This window comes from Cuculus canorus, chromosome 1 (assembly GCF_017976375.1).
Source record: "Cuculus canorus isolate bCucCan1 chromosome 1, bCucCan1.pri, whole genome shotgun sequence".
Taxonomy (NCBI): domain Eukaryota; kingdom Metazoa; phylum Chordata; class Aves; order Cuculiformes; family Cuculidae; genus Cuculus; species Cuculus canorus.
In genome coordinates this window covers 60489743-60514281 of record NC_071401.1, presented here as the reverse complement: position 1 = coordinate 60514281, position 24539 = coordinate 60489743, and the positions used below count along the sequence as shown (strand labels likewise).

The 24539-nt window shown below is 34.8% G+C and overlaps 1 protein-coding gene across 5 annotated transcripts in view; it reads right to left on the bottom strand.

The window, feature by feature from the left end:
- Nucleotides 1–7585: 7585 nt before the first annotated feature.
- The window catches only part of RBM26 (RNA binding motif protein 26), a 52771-nt gene continuing 35817 nt past the window's right edge, over nt 7586–24539 (bottom strand). For 4 of the 5 annotated variants that reach the window (XM_054056749.1, XM_054056752.1, XM_054056750.1 and 1 more), the window contains 6 exons: nt 23954–24127; nt 20675–20779; nt 18240–18449; nt 16008–16094; nt 12626–12739; nt 7587–8329 (listed from right to left, as the gene is read on the bottom strand). In XM_054056749.1, the coding sequence (XP_053912724.1) occupies nt 8240–8329; nt 12626–12739; nt 16008–16094; nt 18240–18449; nt 20675–20779; nt 23954–24127 (780 nt within the window). In that variant the 3' untranslated portion in view covers nt 7587–8239. Of the gene's footprint in view, nt 8330–12625; nt 12740–16007; nt 16095–18239; nt 18450–20674; nt 20780–23953; nt 24128–24539 lie in introns of all 5 variants that reach the window. The other variant, XM_054056748.1, reaches the window with a different exon arrangement.

Below are 24539 nucleotides of genomic sequence, written 5' to 3'. Positions count from 1 at the left end.
AAACTAACATACGGTAAAGCATTATAATATTAAAGTTATCAAAACATAAATTAAGACATACAAATAATATAGTGGGAAGCTCACCAATACAAAACTGCAAATAGACAGCAACCTGTTAAAAGTTAACAAGGTCTAATGGTGACTCACGCTCCTTAATTCTTCAGTACGTATCAACAGAAAAAAGCACTCAGTTTCATCCTGCTATACTGCCAATATCCTCACACAATTTTGAATGAAAAAATTATTCTGTAATTCAGGTCAGGAAGTAGGTCTGCTGACCAGCACTGTGCTCATTAACCATCTCTTGGCTTCTCCCATCATAAGAGGCTAATGCTATTGCTCTTTGCTCTTGAATCTTAGATTTTTCAGTAACAAAATACTCCCACATATAAATTTGGATACACCACAATACCTCTAAATACACTATGTGCAGTATGTTGCTTTGGGAGCAAAGAATTCCAAATTTTAAAATCAGAAAATGCCTTTTTCAGGTTCCTAAAGGTAGTTTTGCAAACTAACTGATGAAATGTTACCATGCAAGAAAAAAAAAACAACCAACCAAAAACCCAGGAGGAGGAAGAGGTTGTTCAGACCCCTGAATACTGGAAACAAATATTCAGCAATTATTGAAATATTTAAAAAGCAGATAAGTTTTTTTTTCCTAAAAGAAGATAGTGAATAAGTATCCCTAGACACAACTGCAAAAGAAGTTTTCTAGTCTCTTTATAAAAAGATTAACCCATTCAAAAGGTGTTGCAGCAGATAAGTAGTTATGGTTTCACAGCCAGGCCCATTCAATCACAGGAATAATGCATGGAAGCAAAGTTTTCAGCTATAAGCATGTAACATTCCCCTTCAATTTGCTTGATACATAGTCAAGATTTCAATTACTTGGGTATAGAAAATACACCTTTATGAACACTGCAGCAAAGTTTTCTAAATGTGCTCACTTGCTGCTAAGTGGGCATTTCTCCCTTTCTATACTTGACAAAACTTACAATTCTACCAAACCTTACACAATGTTTTTTGTCCTATACATGAAGGATGGTACAGCCTAAGACCGTAGAGCTTTGCAAACAAACAGTATCCTACCACTCATCTGTTTCCAAAGTGAAAATATTACCATGGAGAATGTAGATGGAACAATATAATTAAAATTTGTACCAAAATAAATATGAAGACAGTATGGCTCATTTGCTACCAAACTGGTAGAAATACAACTTGGGGGATATATAATTTTTTAAACATTATCTAATACCTCTGAGAGCACCAGTGCGCAAATGTTAACCACCTATCAGATCTGAATACAGACAGATAATTGTGATAAGAAAATACAGATTTTTTTCAACAAGAATTCCTCTTCTCACAATCACTTCTGGCAAGGAGGATTTCCATCTTTAGTAAACTCAAAGATACTGACTTCTTGGAAGTTTTCCAGTACTTCACAATGTCTATCCACAGGCAACGATACAGCAATGATCTTGCAAGAAAAAAAAAAAAAGTATATAAATATCCACATAGCTGAATTTGTGAGTCAGGAGAAGCATAACAAAATTTGTGATGGCTCAGCACTCTCTGTTATCACACTAGTGACTGAAAGGGAAAAGAAAACAACACAGAATAAGTCACGTTGTTGGCCTAAACGTGTTTTGTGTGCACAAGCATTGCACATTCAGAGTTTCAAGAGTAAAGATGCATGGGTTACTACAGCTTCCCAACGTGCTTGGGCAAGGCAGTAACAGACAGTATATCAGAAGTACCAGTAATTAGTACATACCATAGTTCAAAATTTTTTTGTGTAGCTATAGTGCACCAATTGGTAGAGCTACAGTAGTAATTATTTGATTTATTCAACATGAATCTACCATGCAGCAAAGACAACTGGCTAGAGAAATTTATTCACACTACATTAGGCTGTCATAAAAATGTAATATTATCTACCACTTCTGGCCTTCTCACTTTCCAGCCCTAAGTTTTAGCTTTGCATTCAATGCATATCCCCTGTTCTAGAACATAAACATATGCTTAAAAGATGAAATTTTACAAAAAGCTTTGACAAACAGGATGTAGCAACCCAAACTCTTCTGTAACTTCAACTGTAATCTATCAAAAACTAACTCAACTCCCAAAGCAGAAAAGGAGGTAGATATATACCTCTTGCAACACAGAAACATTCCGTTTTATTCAGATTTAAACACCTGGAGTCATGTTTTAACACTGGTACCTAAATCCAAAGAGAGATACTTTGCTTCAGTTCACACAAACAGAATTTCTGCTGACACTGCAGAGATGTGTACAGGTTTCTGCAAGAAACACAAATATTGGTATGAGAACTGAAACAGGAAAAATATTACAGAAATGTTGAAATGAGAGCAATTTACTTCAGGTTATTGTGTTTCACTTGTGTAGCCATAGTGCCCTCTAGTAGTGGAAGAAGAAAATACAGGGTTTGATCTCAAGGATAAAAAAAGCTCCACAAAAATCAGAACCGCCTTTTTTTTTTCTTTTTTTTTTTTAAGCAGAGAAAGGACAGTTTGCAAATGTGAGGAAGAACATTTCTTCATGTTAAAAACAAGTTACTTTAATGGGAAGGACATTTCTCTCAGCTTTTATGCAGCAGAGTCCTGCAGAGCTGAGAAGCTCTGTAAAAAGAGTTCTTCTACCCTAAAGGCATTTCTGTGCTTCTGTAGATCTCACCTACACCATATATGCATTAGCAACATGCACACGATTTTGGCAAAAGGATATAAATTTTTACACACATACATGTTTTTCAAGTCTTTGTGTTCTCTACAAGGAGGAAACATTTTGGCTGAAACATCTTTATCACACAAAATTCCATGGAAGATGAAGAATAAATTATGACCTTTAAAACCTAAGAAACTTCTCTCATTTCCCTAGAGAGCAAATTATTGTATAAAGAGAAGAGTAAGTATGCCTTAGAGCTGAGAAATTTTCTGCCTAGCTGCAGATCATTAGGAAAACATTTTAGAGAAGTTACTGTTTCTTTTATTTCCTTTGCATTTAAAAGAACAGTAAGCCCAAGAAGCAGAAGGCATTCTTTAGCAACTGGGAAATGGTCATCTGCACTGTTCAAGTTTTGAGGCCTGTAAATAGCCTTTCTGATTTCAAATCATCTCTATAGTTTGTCAGGAGGAACTGTAAACACCAGCTTGACTTTTTCCCCTACTTCCTTTTAACATACGCTAGATTACAAAACGATCTGACCTACCCATCAAACTACAATCCAAAAATCTTATGTGAAATTGCAATATAGAAGCAAGCATAAAAGGGTAAAAGATGATGTTACCCTGTCTGCACTCCAAAGGTCAAAATAGAAAAACTGTATGTACAGCAGAAGTTTCTCAGAGAAATGAATTTTGAAGACTACACGCCTTAAAATTTTTTTCTCCCAGTTGCTGACAGAAAAATACTAAAATCTAGCTCATCAACTAGTACAGATGGATTTTCGAAATGTGGTATTTGCCAGAGAAAGGTGAAAAATCTAAGTAGACTGTTGTGCTAACAAAGCAGGAAGGAATTTGGAATTCAAGAATTCAAATCATAACATCAGTCAAAGATATTATAAAATACCACAGGGTCAGATGAGATGACTTTCAAAGACATCAACTGGTCTCATTATTGTATTTGAAGAAAAAAAAAATATATATTGTCACTCACATGGACAAAGAATGCAGTACCAACATCCAGATAAGCTTTAGCATTATTCCATATAGAAGGATTTTACAAATAATGATACATTAGGAAAAAAATTTCTTGTGCAGAACATTCTTGAAATCACTCTCATTAGCATTCCAATTATATCTAGAGAGAATTTCAATAAAAGACTGAAATCACTGAAGTCTATTTTTGTTTCAAGTATTTTTGATATCTACAGATCTAAAACATGGTTCAGAATAAAACAAGCAGAGACATTAAAGTAAAAAATTAAAATAATTATTTCATAAAATTATAGTGTTTAGCTAACTGTGTTACAAGCACAAGCACGTCAGTGTGTGATGTGTCTATACAAGTCCATGAAAACTAAGAGCTCATTTTCACCAAGGAGCAATTTACAGCTACATTGGTTCAACTGAAAAAGAATTTTTTTAAAATCTTGACCAAGAGCTTCTAGTTTGTATAACTTATCAGGTTCATTTGAAAGTAAATCAAGTGCTAGAACACCAATAGAGTAACAAACAGCTCCACTCAGAACAGGATGATGAACAATCCAAGTGTGAAAATCAGAACAGTTTAACTCCATTACTTTTCTTCTTCCCCAAAATCCTCAAATTTCTGCTATTTGTTCCAGCTGTTCTAAGCATCTTAAATATAACTTCATTTGCCAACTGCAATCTTACACCACTTAGCTTTTATTAACTTCAATTATAACTTCTTTAGTTGCAACATTAAAACAATGTTGAATTACAGTTAAAGAGGTGCTTCATTGAAAATCTAAGGCCATTAACATTACTTTTTGTATTGGTACAATGGTAGTTAAAAGTAGAAAAAAAAAATTCTCCTGCCCTTCCCTATATGTTTTTGTTGAAACCTACTAGTGTTCAGGGAATTAGTTTAAAAATACAGGGAACTTACAAAATAATTTCCTAGAGTCAAAACCAAGCTCTTCTGCAACTTTTTGTGCTTTTATGCTTATGAGACAACTGGCAATTACAAGTTGGCTATCCTACCAAAAAAACCTCAAGTACATGTACAGCTTTTAAGTTATCCACGGGCTGACAAGAATAGCAAGCTTAGCAGGTTTGAGGACCACCTCAGAGTAGGTCAACAACAAAATCAGATATGTAAAATTAGGTACAACTTTGCCATGGTGTTCTCAGATACCCGAGTTACCCAAATAATATTTTTTGACTCCTTCTCTAGTTAAGGAATGGAGATTGTTTTCAGATCGTGTCTTAAAACAGATACATAATTTAAGTGCCTGAAGTTACACAAATATTTTTTCTACAGGTGCTTTTTCTATTTAAGAAACAGACCTTAGACTTGGTTGTAAAATAAGTCCTCTCCTTCTATGTTCCACTAATACCTTATTTCTTCTGTGGGTTTTCTGATTTGAAATAACTAAGTTTTAAAAGAAAAAAAATACACATAGCACTGTTCACGAGTAACACTTCAAAGAAGTATTGTTACTTTATTGTTTTGTAGACTTCTTTTTTTTTTGTAATATCATTTGAATTACTGGCTCCAATTACTTAAAATTTTTTGTCGTTCAACCAAACGTGGTTTACTACAATATTGTCTTTGAACTACAAGTCAGACCCCATCTTATTCAAGCCCGTAAGCATCTACCTGGAAAAGAAAGTCTCTTCTTAAACATTTACCTTTTTTCCATAGAAATTTTGAAAAGCTGCCTGGGGAATACCAAGGTAAACCCACTCTTGGTGTTTCAGACTACAAAAACCCATTTGCAGAACTGTTAAAAAAAGTACAATGTCTTAGCTAATCACAGTGAGACATCCTTGGGAATGCATTCAGAAGGATGAACTCAGTAAAGGGAATAAAAGTCAGCAGGATGCTGGGTTGTTCATTCAAACAAGGATGGATGCTGCTCCAGGTGACAACAGATTTCACTGACAGCTATCCTAAAGATCTGATCGAGATGACAAGAATTGACTAAGGTAGTAGCTAAAAGGGAGCAGAACTAGATAAGAAATACAAGGTCAAAGCAAGCCAAAAAGAAAACAAATCAAAACAGTATTTTGATACTGACAGAAGTTTCATTTAGATTAGTTTAGACTCAAACAAACATTTAAGTTTGTTTCTTAAAGCAAAACTAAACCAAGCCAACTCTGATGCAGGTGGTTTTCAATCACTCAGCTTCACAAGGTAACAGCAGGGGACAAAACACATGCCAGTAAAAACTACCCCCAACACCTTTAATTGATGATAATTTGGGGGAGGAAGGTGGCAAAACAAATTTTAAAAGATTTCTTCCCCTATATCTAGACCACAGTGCAGCTATTAAGAAATTAATCTTGCATGGATGCATTACCAGGCTGAATTCAAAGCAAGCAGGCAAACCTGAATACTAAAATTACATGATACAACAATTTCAAATGACTCACAAGAAGCATCACAAGAAGCATCCATGTAAAGAACACACTAATAGTCGTCATTAGCTTGTGCTGATTTCAGTAAAAGGCAGGTTTGAGCACCAAGCAAAGCATGCCACACAACCAGCTTAAAGCACACAATCCTTTGCTGTGCTGTAAGAGAACACAAAAACCTCTCACCTTCTGGACTGTCAATCCGGCACCCTTCGGACGTACTAAATTATTAAAAAAAGAGAAGTAGGAAAGCTTGTATTTAATTCCGTGAACTAGAAACAGCTCATTCAGAGCAATAGATAAAAAGGTTCTTAAAATATTTTATTTTGCCTGAAATCCTGTGTAAAAAGAAATCAATTTCCCAAATACAATTCCTTACTTCAAGATTTAGAACTTACTGTAACAAGCATGGCAGTCAGTTGTGAAATTTCAATGTGAAACTAAGACTATACAAAAATATTCAATGCATATTTTGGCAATAAGATATGCATACGTACATGGATGCAGGAAAAAAAAACAAACCTGATCCAGGTTTCATAAACTCCTCATAACTAAAAAACACAGAACAAAAATTCTGCCACTGGAGGTCTTCTGTCTGGGATATTTCTGCCACTCCTATCTTAGTATTAGAAAATAAGAAATAAAAATGGCAAGGACTTGACTCACAGGAATTTCCCAAACCTCCCATCAGAAAGACAAAAACAGGCTGAAGAACTACTGAAGTACTATCCCCTGCATCTGCCTGATTAATGAGACAGTGGGTTTTTGTTGCACTCCTTAATGAGTTGATGGGAGAAAAAAACCCAAACAAAACACACAACACTTAACACTTAATTTCAAATGGATTTTCTTTTGAACAGAGACTAGCAGAATGCCACTAAACAGAAACAAACCCAAGTCATTCTGGTGAGAAAGGTTGTTTACTGCAGGCAGTTCCCTTCCCTAAAAGGAGGACCTCATGTAACAGAATGCTGCTAAAAAAAGCCAATTAAGTATTTCTGTGGTGTAGAAATTCTACTAACATTTTATGTATGTACATTTTTAAATGCTGATTTTACACTAAAGTGTGAACTTAGTATATGAAATGCAAAAATGTAATAAAATAGAAAAAGATGCACTAGTGTGCAGCCTACATTTTTAGAATAATTTCTACCAAATACTCCACTTCATCTACTGTATTTTTCTAAATTACATTTCAGTGCTACATATATTTGTGGGAACTAATTTTCTTCCACAGTTGCACAGTGCAGGGATGCAATATGTTAGAATATTATTCTATTTACTGCTTGACTTAAAAAGATTTTAAAATTTTGAAGACATCCAAAAGGTTTTAAACAACAGAGTACACCTGTGTTAATGTAAATGAAAGATCATTAAATTGAGGTATTTTTTGTACTAAATACCATTTAGTAAAAGTGATAGTGATTACAGCTCCTTTTGTGAATATGGGGGTGGGGTTGCCATCTGGAATGGTCTTTTTTCTTTTCTTTTTTTTTCTTTTTCCTTTTTTTTTTTCCATTATGAAGAACCATAGCTTTTTTGGTTATTGCTTTTCTTTTTTTTTTTTTTTGAAGACCATCCCATTTCTTTATTTTTTAACATCTTAAAGTCATAAGGACTTATATGCAAAGCAGTCATACACTTTATCATTAAAATCCATAGGTAAAATACGTACACAAATCCAACAAAAGGCTAGTACATAGTAAAGCCTAAGCATACTACTATGCAATATTATGAATACATAACTTTAGAGACGTCAGTTTAGTACTGTTATCTATTCATTTCTGAAAACATTCACAAAGATTTTTAAATGCAAATTTTCATTCCGTATCTGGAATAGAACAAAAATTATCTATGTTATAACAACTTCTGGTCATTTGTGTTTGACCAATTCAGTTAATTACAAAGAACCCAAAGAATTCTGTAACTTTCTGTAGAACTATGTAATAAAAACATTGCATATGTTCCTAGTATGATGTCTTTAGCAATCATTTACTGAAATGTAACTCAAACATCAATCTCTCAAAACGCATAACTGACCAGCTGCTTTTTAAGTCTAAATCGAATCCAACTTCATCACAAAACCCTTTTTAGTACAAAGATGCAGAAGTACATTAGGTAATACTAATGCAACACAGGTGCAGTTCTAGCATTGTCATTCATCAGTTGAATCATCTTCTCCATGAACGAGATTCATTATCCTCCTCCTCTTCATCATCATCTTGAAGCAGCGAGTCATCCACCAAAGATTCTTCCTGAAACTTCAAGAGAAAAATATGACACTGTTACATCAGAAAGTGGTAAAGATCAAAAGACAAAATACAAATCTGATACTGGCAATTTTATTTTTAATAAACAGTAATACTTTCAAAAGGTATACTGTATATGCACTACATACATACACTAGTAGATGACAAATGAAACTTTCTTTTCAATGGACTTCAAAATGACCATGCTATACTGAAAACTAACGTGAGTTTTTGCAGTTTCACAGTAAATATGCTTGTCTTCATCCAAGAGCTTAATCTATCTGTGCCACAGTATCAGAAAGGAATTGGAAACACTTGTTTTGACAGTTTAATCAACCTTAAAACTGAGATGAAGATTTAAAATATCAGGGCAGGGAGACAGCCATTTACATAAGTTTAGAGAAAACACAGTATTTTCAATTGCTTTCAGTAACAACCTCGTAACTAAACAGACTTAACAAAACCCTGAACATTTCAGGCTGACAGAGGTTTCAGAGAAGCAAAGTTAAAAGGTAAGATAAACTGAGTTGTTTTTATTTTTATATATAGGCACAAAGGTACATACATAAACTACCTCATCACAGAACTTAAAGAATTGCACCTATCACAGCAATTTCTGACTAGCTAAAGAAAGGACTTAAACACAAGGATGTCTTCCCCTAGCAGTCTCCCAGTTGTTAGACAACAGTTATGGTCTTCCTTGCTTATTCTTGTATCAGTTGTACTTCTTGTTTCTTGCTACAGAATTTCCAAATTCAACAAGACACATGAAGGTTGACTTGTGAAATTAGGGAGCCTTCTGGAGAGTCATGAGACTCTAGGCTGAAGAAAGCCTAGAACTAAGCCTTCTTCCTTCCAGTAGGTTGTTTTACACCAGGTCTGTTGATACCTGATCTGTCAATGCACACCTGGGTACTCTGAGACAGACTAAAATGCAGAAGTTATCTGAGGACCTAAGCCCTTTCCCTGGTTGTATAGATGTCCAGCAGGCTAAAATATAAGAGTACTGTCAAAAAGGAAGAGTCCTGGGCAGCACACAGGGCAGAACTCTAAGGTACTCAAGGCTGAGTGGCAGTAGGGATGATCAAAAAGCCTGGAACAACTTCCATATAAGGGAACAACTACAGGGACTAGGATTCTCTGGCCTGGAGAGAAAGCGAAGAGAGAATGATAATCTTTTTGATTCAAGAGCAAGAGAATATCAAAATCAAACATGCCTGCAGGTGGGCAGGTCCAGTATTAAGATACTTATTCTTGGTACATTTAGTTGAACAGTAGCATTCCCTGCTGCAGGATATTATAGATGCCATTCATATTTCAAAGAAACCAGACAAATTCACAAAATAAAACACCTATGGAGGGCTTTCAACTACAAAGACCTCTGACTCAACAGGTCCCTGGAACGGCAAACCACTGATGATTAAAACGCTTATCTCTACTTACAGGTCTTATACTCTTCTTAAGCATCTGTTGTTGACTCAGTAGAGTCAACTCTTATTAGGCACCCAGATGTAGAACATAAGGCATCTATGAAGATTAGGTGCTGTCATAATTGAGTGGCTACTCACAAGGGATCATCTATAGCATCCAGGTCTATCCAAAAGACCTATTTAATCTTCCTAAATGGACCAGGAACTCTGTTCCACTATTAAAACGTCACTTTACTGGATGATCCAGGACACATTTCCCTCCCTACCCCCGTTTGTTTTGGTTTTTGGTTTTTTTTTTTCAAATACCATTGTACTTAGTTTCACTAATGTCTTTAAGCCTGCTATTCCTCTTTAACATAGAATTAAAATGAAGGAAACATTTTTCATGTGTTTACAATAACTGCTACAAAATGATGTTAAATAAGCAAACTGTAAATGTTAAATAAGTTAAACTGTAGGTATGCAGAAACTAAAGACATTTTACATGTATAAGGAATGCAAGACAAATTCAGGCCACTGTCTGTAAGAACCTACCCAATTTCCAATCTAATACTGCCCAAGTACCAAATTTTAAGCAGTAAAAACTAAGTAAAATTTCTTCTTTGCAATTGGTTGAACTTAAGCACATGAAAATGAAGTTCTTGAACTCATCCATCCAGGACGTGGAGTTCATAACATTATACTTCATATACTAACTTAACCAAATGCTAGAAGCAATACAGAGCTCACAGAAAGAATGGTATCTAAATTTGAGATTTCCCAAGGATTATAGAACAGAAATTCCTTGGGTAAAGAAATTCAGAGAATGTTAGTTAGGACTAATTCAGCTGTAGAAAATTCAGGTAAAATTCAATCTCATTGCAGAAAGAAGATAAGAGAGCTACATAGATCTGCCTTGTTTTGAAAATGGGAAGGGGTCAGATCAATCATGTTAAATAAAACACATTCACTACTGCAAAAGTTTCAGCCAGCGTACAAAATAAACAAATAGCTAGCAGTTTTGATCCAAGATGAACTACCGTACATTTTCCACAAGAACAATTAGCCAAGGAATAATTGCAGAAACAGTCCAGAGACAAATAAAAGCTATTAAAGAACAAAATCACATCTCAAGAAGATTGCTTGAAAGAACAGTCAGAAAAAAAGTATCTACAGTAAACATTCCAATAATGAAATTATTTCTTAATAACAAAAAACCTCATTACTTCCTCTTTTTATTTTGAAAACATGGGCAGTTGTAGATGAGTCCATCAACTTGTGAATTACAGAAAACAGTTCCATGCAGTCTCTTCCCTGAGTTACCTTTCCATATCTGATGCCTCCTATCAAGAACTACTATTACCCTAAACACTTGTAACCCACTACCAACAAATATTATACAGCTGACAAGTAGTCATCAAGCAACTAGGTCTGAGGTATTTTCAATAGTTTGTAAATCTGTCCTCTCCTTTTGCCAGGGCAGCCAGTGCACTTGTTACTTTCACTCCCTTTCCTCCATTACCTTTACCCCAGAAGTTCCCTCCTACACTCACTGTCTTCGGGTGCAGTTAAAAGATGAATCTCACTATCGCTCACCTACCAATCAATCTATACTTCCATCTACTACTCTGTTGAACTGTTTGTATATCCCTACATGTCCGTCCTTCCTTCATCACACAACATGGAGAATTCTCAATGGAGTAGTTACTCACTGAGACCACTCAAGTTTAAGACCTTGGCAGCAACAAACATGGCTGTTGATTTTCACAGGCAAACATCCCTGAAGGAGAAGTAACAAGATATCCCAAGATGCTCTGAAGATAACTCAGGTAGGCTCTTGTGCACTCACAGCTCATTACTATCTGACAATGCTTGAAGTCTGCATATACAAGGTAAGTAATATTTCGTAAGTAAGACTGCACAGATGCTTAATATGAATACACAGCGGTGGTCGCTGTCTACTCTACCCATCTTTGCCTGACATGCTAAAAAGCAATGAGCATTTTTTGAGACAGAAAGCAAACAGACAAACTGGCTTCCAATCAGAAAAAAGAAAACCAAACCAAACCTACCAGAAAGGTAATACTACAAAATGTAAAAAGAATAGCCCAATCTGGTTATATCAAAACATTCTTATGAAACTGCTATTATGTTAGGCCTGCCAAAAACAAACAAACAAACAAAATACTATCACCGAATAAGTCAGTGTTACTTCTATTTCAACTATTCTAGGGGTATTATATAAATACCGTTAAATGACAGTAAATGAACTAAGAAAAAGATTACTTGACTTCTTCCCCAAGTAGCATTTATTTTTCAGCATTCACAAACATCAGCACTTTGACTGAATGCACTAAATGCATTAAGAAATGTTGCCCCACTACTCCTATATTAACCAATTAAGGTTATTTGGATAAGGCTTTAGTATCTTTCATGCACTGCCATGAAGTCTAACACTTAGCAGTAGTATTTTACATGTCTAAATGAAGTTAGTAAATGTACTAAAGTAATTCACCTTATCCTTCAAGCTATCTCTCTCTATAAAGGAAAACTAGATTCTGAAATTTGATACTCTCAGGAATTAGTACTTAAAGTAGATTGTACAAGCCACCAGGTTTTGGCAAAAATCTTCAACCTCTCTTGCACAAGTTCAAACTCATCCCTTCCATTTTCTACATATATCCCCTAGAGTTTTCTGTTGTGTAAAAAATAAAACATTTCTGAAAGAAAAATAGTGTCTAGATTTTCCAGAGCCTAGAAAACAAGAAATAAGACTTAAAGATTAATATGCTTTCTGTATATAAATACAAATCAACAGATCTTTTTCTTTTGAAAAACCTGCACTGCTTCATTATAAGAAAAGAAAAATGAAAGTAAAATAAGCAAAAAGCAAGCTTACTTCTTCTTCTTCAGGTTCTGCTTCTTCTGGTTCAACAGCAGACGTAGTAGCAACAGGCTTGTTCCATGCCAACTTTAACTCTTGTCCTTTGAAACGAGATCCATGAATTGCAGCCTAAAACAAGTTTCAATGTTTTAGTTATACATTTATTCGTCAGGGGATAAAATTAACTTCCATAATAATTAAATGCCAGAAATTAACCAACAGCCTTGCTCTTTCAAAAGAAAATCCGAACTGCAATATGCTTATACTGAATTGCCGTTACTAGGTTAAAACAAAACAACTTCATTCACTGTACATGGGATTCACACATCCTTTCAGGAAAACGATCAAAATATATTCAGAAGAATATGATCTGAAAATCATAAAGCATTTGATGATGTGGGTAACATACTGAAGCAACATCCTCCCAGTTTTTAATATTATCTTGGTGGGTTCTTCACCTTTCAAAGACGGACACAAAACTGTTAATGTATAACTTACTGAAAGAAGTACGGCTCCACAAACACAAATTATTTAACATATTTAAAAAAAAAAACCAAACAACTTAAAAAGCTCCTTTGTGATTACAACTTATATTACAATATGTTCCACTTCCTGTAAAGACGTTGTAATTGAAATGTAAAAATTTTTAACTTATGGGATATTCATGCCTTTCTAAGTAACAGCTGCATTAAGTGGCTGCTTTGGAAATAGTATGTTCAAATTAAAGTAACATGAATGAGCATAAATCAGCGTTAGCAACATTCCGAAATAACCGTCCTGGTCACAGAAGATTTATAGTACAATCTGAAAGCACAGCATAATGTGAAATGTAGAAACAATTACATGTTCGATGACATCTGAACATGAATTGTGTGATATTAAAGTCCCCAGGTATAAATTTTAAATCTGTACATATAAATTTATGATAAATTTAAAAGATTCTATGCTTATTAAAATGCAGCTCAGGAGCTTTTTGTCCATGGTCTCACCACAATGTCACAGAACTAGAATTTTTAGAAGTACTTATACGTGACATTTAGGTCCAGAAACAACTTGTAATCTTTGGAAGAAATTACTACTCCATAAAAATGCAACATTTTACTACAGGGAATCCTCCACTTCCTTCCAGGCTAGAACGTACAGGATCATAAAGCTTAGGCCCATTTTCATTTAAGAAGGTAAAATATTAGCTGCATTTACATTACAATTGGTCTCAACAGAGGTTTTTAATGATTACTTTCTAGAACTTCTCCTATTGCGAATCTTAAAGTCTGGTTTAGTAGTAAACACAGAAATTCCAGTGGAAATAAATATTTAGGAATATCTTAAGGAAAACACATATTTTACTATATATGATAAAAAATAGATTTAATAAAATTTTAATTTAAAAATGAAGGTGCAATTAGACACAAAACCACTGGATGATTAAAAGTTATCATGCTAACTAGAACGTGGACATTTCATGCATCAATCACAAAAGCCGACTCAGCCAAAATATCCCCACTTTACAGAGCATATTCTGAACTTAACTCTGAACACAGCTTGAAAGTCCCAGCTATTCTATTTGAAAATGACTAAGGAAAATATTCTGCTTTTCAAATGCAGTGAAATGCAACATAAAAAAAGAAAAAAAAAGAAAAAAGATAAGTACATAATATTGACTTCAACCTTTCCACCAAGCACATTTCCCTCCTACCCCTGCCCATATCTTTCTTTACTCTTTTGCACTACCTTCTTTTTCAGGTACTTCCTATCTCTAAACTTTGGTTCCAGAATACAATCATTTCCTGCTTTTTGGGTACAGAAACTTAGCTAAAGTTGACATGACTCTTCATGACAATTTTCAGGCAAAACTAACTATAAGAGTAAAAACAGTATTTCACTGAAACAAATATTTGTAGTAAAATACTGTCAAGGTTCTTCTTGTGAATCATACGCCACCTAGGAGAAGACTTCATTTGGACAGTTCATAAAACCAGATTGTTGTTCTAGGTGATTTTTTTTTTTTCCTAGGGAAGCAGAAGTTTCTCTCAATATGTAAAATATTTCTTATGTAAACAACAACAATAAGCATTAAGTTACAAAATTAAGTACCCAATGTCAGGAAGCATCAAAACTAGAATGTCAGCTTTAATTAAGTCCACCTGTTAATATACCAGATGCAGCAGGTTTTATCTGTAAGCGCACTTTTCTTCATGTCCACAGAGCTTTTGTTCACTGTTGAAACACGTTCCTACCATACAGTTGTTCAGTACTGTTTTTCCTGGTCACTAAGTACATACTATGTACCATTAAGCTTCCTTTCTTAGAGAATAACTATAATCTCCATACTACTAGTGCTCATCGTTGCTGTATCTAAGAGTTCCACAAACAAAATATCTATGTTTCTGTAAAATATCTTCTGCATATGCATCAAACTGTTTCTCAAAATATATTAACAGTAATGACAGTATAAGTCTTAAAAAATATTGTCATTGGCTTAATTTGAATTGGCTTAATTGAATAAATACCAGTATTCCTGTCAATCAGGTCACTGGTGCCTCAAGATGAAGTATATAAAAAGAGAAGAGTCTAACCAGGTATAAAAATTGATGTTCAAGTTAAGCTCCACAAGAGGAACTTTGTGCAAGAATAGCAACTGTGCAAAATATAAATATAAAATGAAATCTTTCCATATAACCACACCATAAATATGAATACATCGGAATACATTCTTTCTGGACTCTCTCTTATTTTCAGGATACTCCTTTCTAACAGTCATGAAAGAGCTAAGGAAAAAAAAAATCATTTGCAGAACAACCATGGCAGTTATTTTGTGCAAGTTCACACAGTACCTACACCATGGACTGATTAAGACAAGAGTCTCCACCAAACCAAATTCATAAAGTCTTAAAGATCCGTAAGTAAGGACAGTGAATTAGAACATACCTCAACTCTGAATTTCAGTCTCTAAAAGTCACTGCTAAAATTCTATGTTTCTGTAATTGCCTAAGTTTCTAACAAACAAGATAAAAAACTAAAAGAAGAAAAAAAAGAAAATCCTATCACATCAAATCACATTTACACTGTCACAGGTTTTCAGGCACAGATAAATCCAACTGATCCCAAAACAAAATACAAAGGCTCACTCTGCAGGACATCAGTGACATTTCAGGCAGACTGTGAAGGTACCGGGTCTTCTGGTGAAAACAAGTAGCAATTAAATAAAGATAAACCAAGGTATTCAGCTATAAATTTCCACATGTTGCTCTTAATTTCTCTCCTATATCCTACACTTCAGTTTGCTATAAACATCCCCATTTCCTAAGGACATCAGTAATATGCTGTTCTGAAAGACTTTTTTAATCTAGAAAGCAGCTGAACGTTGTCGTGTATTTTCAACAAAGACTATACTCACAGCTTCAGCTTCTGCTCTTGTCTTAAAGGTAATCACCGCATGGAGAGAAGAGTCATCTATCTGGCAATCTTCAATTTCACCATATTGCTTTTAATAAATAAATAAAAAAAAAAGCTTAATGAAATAGTTCCCCAATTCTAAAAATACTGTCCTAAATCAAATGTCCTCGCAGTACTCATTTTTGCAAGGAAAACAGTTACTTTTACTTGCATTTCTAAAATGCAAAAGTGCTGTAGTCTCTGGATTTTAAGACAGTAAGTATACACGTATGAAGTAAAAGTATGACAAAATCCTAAGTTCTTCTGCTTCAATACTTCCCTCTTGATCAGAAAGAATGGATCTTGAAATTATCCCATTAGTCCATTATGAAACTCTTCCACAAAAAGATTTACCAGACACAAGGACTGTGGCCTAGTTTTACACCAAAAATTTGTAAGTTGTCGCTTAAAAGTCCAGTACATCACACGTCTCTGTAGAAAAGTCCTGTCGTTCCCTTTAAATATACACACACACTTATATACAGGTATGTATAGAAGTTCAGTCTATTATGTCTCTCCATAGATCATAATTTTATTTTTACAGTTATGACAGTTCCTTTTTGTCATTTTTACAGTTATGATAGTTCCTTTTTACCTACCCTACATAGTACCATAGAATGGTTTGGATTGGAAGGGACCTTAAAGACCATACAGTTCCAAGCCCCTTACCATAGGCAGAGACATCTCCACTGGATCAGGCTGCTCAAGGCCTCATCAAACCTGGCCTTGAACACCTCCAGGGAGGGGACATCCACAACTTCCCTGGGTAACCTGTTCCAGTGACTCACCACCCTCATTGTAAAGAATTTTTTCCCAATGTCTAGTCTAAATCTTCCCCTCTCCAATTTACAGCCATGCCCCCTAGTCCGATCACTACATGCCTTTGCACAAAATCCCTTCCCAGCTTTCTTGGAGGCCCCCTTCAGGTACCAGAAGGCTGATATAAGGCCTCCGCGGAGCCTTCACTTCTCTAGGCTGAACAACTCTCTCAGCGTGTCCTCACATGGGAGGTGCTCCAGCCCCCTGATCATCTTCATGGCCCTCCTCTGGACCCATTCCAACAGATCCATACCCTTCTTATGTTGAGAATTCCAGAACTGGACACAATACTCCAGGTGAAGTCTCACAAGAGTGGAGTAGAGCGGGAGAATCACCTCCCTTGTCCAGCTGGCCACACTTTTGATGCAGCCCAGGATACAGCTGGCCTTCTGGGCTCCGAGTGCATGTTGCCAGCTCGTTGTGAGTTTCTCAATGAGCACCCCCAAGCCCTTCTCTGCAGGGTTGCTCTCAGTCACGTCACCCCCCCATTCCTGTATGGAAACTGCAGATTGCCCCGACCCAAGTATAGGCACTTGCACTTTGCCTTGTTGAACCTCATGATGTATGATGCAATGTATTTAAGGGGAACAAAATATACACACATACATACACACACACACAGAGTTACATATTTGTATACATAAATACCTCTCCCAGAAACACATCACCTTAAAAATCCCCAATATACTAGTGGTAGTTTTTGGTTGTGGGTTTTTACAAACTTATTTTGATTTCTCTATTATATATCCACATGAAAATTTGCTAAAAAATCTGTACATCTATTGATCTTTTTTTAGACTAAAACAGAAAAAAGATGTATAACAAGATCTGACTTCTTAAGTTTACAGAGATGTACAGACAGAAACCTTTGGCTAACAAGATCTGCATATAGCAGCACAACTTTTCCTCCTGATTGTTAAATATCAGAAACTTAGACAAAAGAATGAAACACTTCATTAAGCACTTGTTAAAATACTTCAATAAAAATAAATAGACTTCAGCCAGTGAAATTTGGACACAATCAGTCTGTTCTCACCATCCCTTCAGTTACTTTCTTTCTATACCTAAAAACTTACAATAATTTTACATATATCCCAACCAAATAAATACTACAAGTCTTTATATTCCAAATTTCTTTTAAAGAAAAAAACAAGCTTCGCAAATGCTATGCTGTATAGAGCTGTAACTAGCTGAACCAATGCTGTAATTTCTATGTTTCACCTTTTTCTAATACATCCTTTTTTCTATGAACAGATACGTCATGTTAAAGAATCATTCCTAAGCAGTACTTCCAGATGAACTGAATCAAGTGGAAACAAGTCATTCAATAGAAGAACGTCATCGAAAGAACAAAAACAGTGAAATTGGCACATACCGCAAAATGAGGAAGAAGATCTTCTCTATCACTTTCTGTAAATGCAGAGATTTCTAATGCCCTAGGTCGATGATCCACAACTGCATGCACAGGAACTCCTCTGCCTCTACCCCGGCCTCGTATTCCTCTACCTCTGCTACGTGATGCACCCCGACCTCTTGCATGAACCCCTCTACCACGAACTGAAGAAAGAATCCCTCGTTTGGCAGCCTAAGATGTTTATACAGAACACATTATGTATTGAAATTCGTAATTCAAATATTCAGACAAAATTAACAAATACAATATTCTGATGCTTCCTAAAAACACATCCCAAACAAGTCCCAGAAAAAGCAGCTTATACATCTTAAAAAAAAAAAGGTGAACACATTAATAACATTTTAAAGCTAATACTGTTAATTGTTAACAGATCAAAATAGGATGAAAACAGGAAAAATGGAAGTATTAAAAACAGATGTCAAAAGAGCCCTTAACTGTGAGAATACTCCTCACAGGAGAAAGGAACTGCAGTATCACGTATGAAATTTCATTAACAAAGTTTCTTAATGGGATGACTAACTACTTGATTTATATTTTTATCTCTGCCTCTTAATTTGTCTCTGAAACCCCAGCCAGGACTTTTATTCTGACCAGAATTAATGCAGCATAATAGCTTGTGGCCACAGAACTGTGAGGTATGAACAGAGGCTCTAACAAGCATCTCCAAGGACAAAGTATTTACTAAAAATCTGGCTCTACATACCCACTAATTCCCATTCACACAATACTTGTGCATCCCTTCTAAAGAACTGGCATACGCTCTCTGAGAAGAATCAAAAGGCCAATGACCATTACCTCTGACAGCCATTTAAAAAAATTTGTGAAAGTATGTGATAGGATAGCTCAAGTTTCAATTACCTTAAAGAGAATCCTTTGTATTCACTTAAAAAAAAATACTTAGATGGTTAACTGAATAATCCAGACAGTTAAATATTATGCTCACTCAACAATCAAGCTGTACACTATTTGGGTTTTCACACAGTAAAATCAGAGTCTCCTAGAATAGAACAGCAGGCTAGGAATTATGGGAGCTGAAGTCACAAAAAGGGTGTGTGAGTAGTTTTTCTAAACAAATTGTAAGAATACTAAAGAATCAAACATCAAGGGGAAAAAACCTCCATATTCCTCTTGTAAATTATACAAGGGATACATTTCATGCTGTTCCTTGAAACATACTGGTGTGTTTTACCAATAACCCTGGTTTTCTTCATCTACTTTGATCAGTACTTGCTAAAAGCCTCAGAGTATTCATTTTTCTAGCAAAAATTATTCTCCTGAAAGGCCTATATTTTTTTCCAGCTCGAAATACAAGCAGACTCAATATGACAGATGGTAGGATTAGCACGCTTAACTACAATGTAAGGTTATCTTGAACAGACATTTACTTTTCTACAGCTTTTTCACAGATAATTCAACTCACATATTTTCTAAAAGGTATGACTTATAAATAACCTTTTGGTACATAAATAAAATATTACTCATCATCAGAATATATTTGATGAACAGAAGCTTTTATGACACCTCCATTCAATTGGAGTGGCTTACTAACAAACCTATTTCCACAATTACCGAAGCTGCATAGTAACTTCATTTTGAAGTAGGATTTTAATGCAACTTAGCCGTACTTGTGCGCACTGTGTTCATATGTAGTTACAAATAAGACATAACCAAACTTCATTAAGACAAAGAGGGATTTAAGCAACAGCAGCCTGCTTAATAGTAAAAAGAGAAAATTATCATGCAATTAAGTAGATATTATACAATCATATAGGCAAGACAGTGCAACATAACAGAATAAAATATAGCATTCAGAATTTCTAAAGTAAAGCGTGAAAAATCTTGCAAAGCCTTCTGAATTTTTTTAAAACCAAGTACTGTTAAGAAAAAGCATATTTCTATACACTGACGACTTCTTGAAACACTATTTGGTTCTGGTAAGGCATCCTTCTCTTGAAACCAACACTGTAATACTACTTTGGGCACTTAAGCCTTTTTAGTTTATCTCATTAAGAGGACACTAACATTTAAGAATAAAAGATCAAGCAGTGTTTTTCAACTCTCCTCTATCAAACACCACCAACTACAGGAAACAACTTAAAAATGCTCCATGCTCTCAACGAAGCATTACTACCACAAATCTATGAAGTATCACACCATCTAAATAGGTAGAGAATTTAAATGGCTTAACAACCAAAATTAAAGACAGCACTATTTTTCCACCTCAGTGGAATTCAAGTACATTTTTAAAAACATTAGTGCTAAATTCCTTTGTCTATGTGCAACTTAATATCACTCTCCAGAAAAAAAATAGTTTATGATACAGTACACAAGCTAATAAACATATCTGAAAATATACAATTAAAAGTTAATCGCTACAAAAGAAGAAACAAACATACTTCCAGCTGTAGCTCTGTGTATTTTCGTCTTAATTCTGTAACTTCCTCCCCAGCTTGCATCTTCTTGTATAAATCCAGTTCAGTATCTAGTAACTCTTTCTGCATCTAAGAAATTGTTATGGTAAATTGTTAGTTCCACAGTTCATATTCTCTACCGAGGAAACAATATTCTGATAAAAATCAAGATTCTATTGCTATGCTCCTATTAGCAGTCTATTTAAAATTTAAACACACAGCATCTTAAGGACTGGCAGCACTGGCCTCCAGGTAAAGTAGAAGTCTGCCGCAGCACCTCTATTAGGAAAACAAGTTGCTAGAATCTCTAAGTAAAGGGAATTTGAAAACTAGAAAGTGTAGGGAAATTTTAATCTTAGCCAAGCTGTGGCTGATTAATCCAGACCACAGCTGTAATTTTGCAGGTATACTGCTCACTATGCTAGGTTTCCATCTTCAAAAGCAAACCAACCACAAACTTAAGAGCCTTCTTGTCAAGATAATACTTAAATGTGTAGCAGTATCTTTCTGAGCTTGGTGATGTCAAAGCTTTTAGACTACCACACAAAGCCAAAACCAAAAGAATTTTTTCTAAACTGGAAATACACAAAATCGAAAATGCAAAATTATATGATAGTGATCATGAGATAAAAATAGATTCTACAAAAAAGCAGTACAATTATGAATGAATACAAATCTATAACCAAAAATGAGAAAAAGAACCCAAGGTTGTCACAATTCCATTGCAAAAAGTACAAATAGTAGTTGTGTTCAGGCCACAGTAGAAAAAACAGTAACAGGACCTGTGCTAACAAAAGGTTGGTCTCCAATGCACCTGGAGTTGCTTTCCAGCACACAGCACTTTAAAAAAAATTAGAAAGTGCAAAAATACATATGAAACTAAAATGTGTCTCCAAACCTGAATTTAGACATGTTTATTGCAACCACCGACGTGCAGGTGATGGTACAGGCGCAGGAAGGGGCTTTATGTGACCATGAAAGTTCGATTTGAAGTTCTGTTCCAAATTGAAAGCTTTTGTTTTTAAAAAAAAAAAAATATGGAAAAAGCAGCCAAATGTTCCAGTGACATCACAAATGAAGGATAAAATTACAGATGACTGTGAAACAGATTTATATTTACACCCGTTGATTCAAAACCACAGCATGTAATTTATTCAAAGGCTGGTTGTCAAGAGATGACGGTTTCGCAGTTGTGACAGTTGGAAACCAAGTATCACCACTGAATGATAAAGGGGGATTTTTTGTTTCTTTGTTTTTTTCCTGGAAGCTTTAAAAGAAAAAAGGCTGGATTATTCAACTGGCAACTTTACCCTGAGCCCCTTTTACCCCATCTTCTGATTATCTACAGCAACCACAGTTGCGCCTGCTGATGGAACAAAATAATCCCCAGAGATCCCTTCCAATCTCGACCATTTTGAGCAACTCTGTTTTACTGGACTATCTCCTTGTTCACTCTACTCATCTACCGGACCAGTCACAGGGTAAAAATAACTGTCATGGGTTAAAATACTGCATTCTAAATTTGCTATTCAAGAGTTTACCAAGTTTTTGTGATGCAACTTGCTAATTCACTTCTACGGGCCTATATTTTCCCTTGCATGTGACAAAATCGAAAAATGACCATTATTCTTGTTTCAAAAGAGTTATAAACTATCAACTATTCTTCCCCTTCTAACTTATGAAGCTCTGTACACCACCCCGAAAAGTATTCCTCAAAACCAGGAGGCTTTAACTGTCAAATGCAGCTTTGATCATGTCCTGAAAATTGGCAAATTCACTCTGTAAGTAGGTAACTTCTTCCTTCAGACCACTCAGAAACACCTTCTCACCAAACAACATCCACTTTTTTCCAAAGACTTAAAAAAATCTTGTGTCTCATTTCCAAAAAAGAGAGGAATTTAATCATCTTATAGCAGTCTTTGAATTCTGGGATTATTACAGTTAGTTCCTCCTCTAAAGCGCAGTGGAGTATGCCACTGAAACTAAAGTTGTTTTAAGAGACAAAATTACTTCCAGAAAATATAATCTATGTCATTTTTCAGAAAACAATATGAAGCTTCATCATCTTCCTGACTGATGAACAATGTAAGGAGATACAGTGATTAAAAACAGGTTATTTCAGTATTTCTTCTTGATATTTCTTTTCAAAACTGTGTGTCACTCATTTACACTGCAGTTACTTTTAATGTCTAAATTCCCATGTAGCAGAAGTGCTTTTTCTAGTAGTCTAGTGATCCATTTATATTAAATCTGGGTTGTAATGTTACATCAGCTTTTTAAAAGAGAATCCCAAACATCAGAGAAGACTAAGCATTCTGAAGATTTCATAACTGAATGAAAACAGCAAGAAAAGATGAAGGCTTTTTGTCTTCTACTGAGAATATACAAAAATCTGCTCTTATTGGTAGGCACTTCTTGATAAAGAAAAGCTTATAGTGTATTTAAAAGAACATATTAATTCCTTAAAAATGTTATTTATTAAAGTCTCGCCTAATTCTTAATCACCTGGTGAACTGCTTAAGACCAAATACTTCTATAGAAAGCAAAACAATGTATTTTAAACAGGCAATATAATTGCATCTTTCCACAGTTGGGAAACTGGTTATAGACAAATACTAAAAAGAACCACAGCAGAGAAGGGGAAAATCCTCTCAGGTACAACCCACTCACAGATAACTCAAGTCAAAAGGAAAACAGACTAGTATAATCTCCAATTGAAAAAGTTTCATACGCTGAAAAGTTTCAGTGACATTAAAAAAAGCAGAAAACTATGTATCATACAATAGTCAACTAGTTCCATGAAGCAGTTTGTGTATTAAACCTTACCAGAAGAGATATATGTTTTACGTAATTATAATCCTCCTGTGTAAGAAAAACTATTTTCAAGTTTTGTAATAAAAAAATTAAGAAAGCAAGACTATCCACAAAAGACTGGATAAGGCAAAATAAATTAATAATAACAATAATAAAAAATTAATAATAATAATGATAAAATAACAACAACAATAATAATAGTGCTTGCGGGGTTTTTTTTTTTAATTTTAAAAATGACAAAATATCTGTGTTACAGCAGATAAACCTTTAGGACAACAGTACAATTTTAAAATTAATTATGTCCCTTTAAAAAGTGGGCAAAACCAATCTTACTTCAAAGAGGACTTAAATCAGTAAGGTTCTAAATACTGCCAATGTGGCTGCATATTTTTATCTGCTGACATAGGCACGTGAATTCATCCTATTAAAAAGCTGATGAAAATTGAATACCTGAGTTTTAGTTTTCATGCTTTTTAAAGAAGTCGCTCCTGCTCCAGGTGATACACCTTTTAATTCATCCTTCAACTTGGTAATGCTATTAGTCAAAATCTCCAGTGTTTTCATGATTTCTGCTTTGTCTTCTGACTTCATGGCTTTGTTCTTCTCCAGCTTTGAAATCAGCATCTATCCAATTTACAAAAAATTAATATATATGTTTTTACTTAGAAACTTCTATTACTAATGTTTTCCAGTACTCAAAACAACTAATGGAAAAAACAGAATATTGCATTTATTTTGCTGTGATCTTCAAATTCAACATATAGGGCTTTTAACAGCTTATATTAAATTAAAATCTTTGTCTGAATCGATAAACTCATTTGCTAATGAACACCTAATCTGTCCATCTCATTTGGACAGATCTGATCAACATACTTAAATTATTTCAGAATTTTTATGCAATTTAAATGACATCTTGACCTTTTCCTCCTCTAAGCCAAGTGTACTCATGCATGTTTTTCCTACATCAGTCTCTCTTGCTCTTGTCAAGGAGAACTCTCAGGCTTTCAGTTTTCTCAAAAAACATATGCACGTCAGA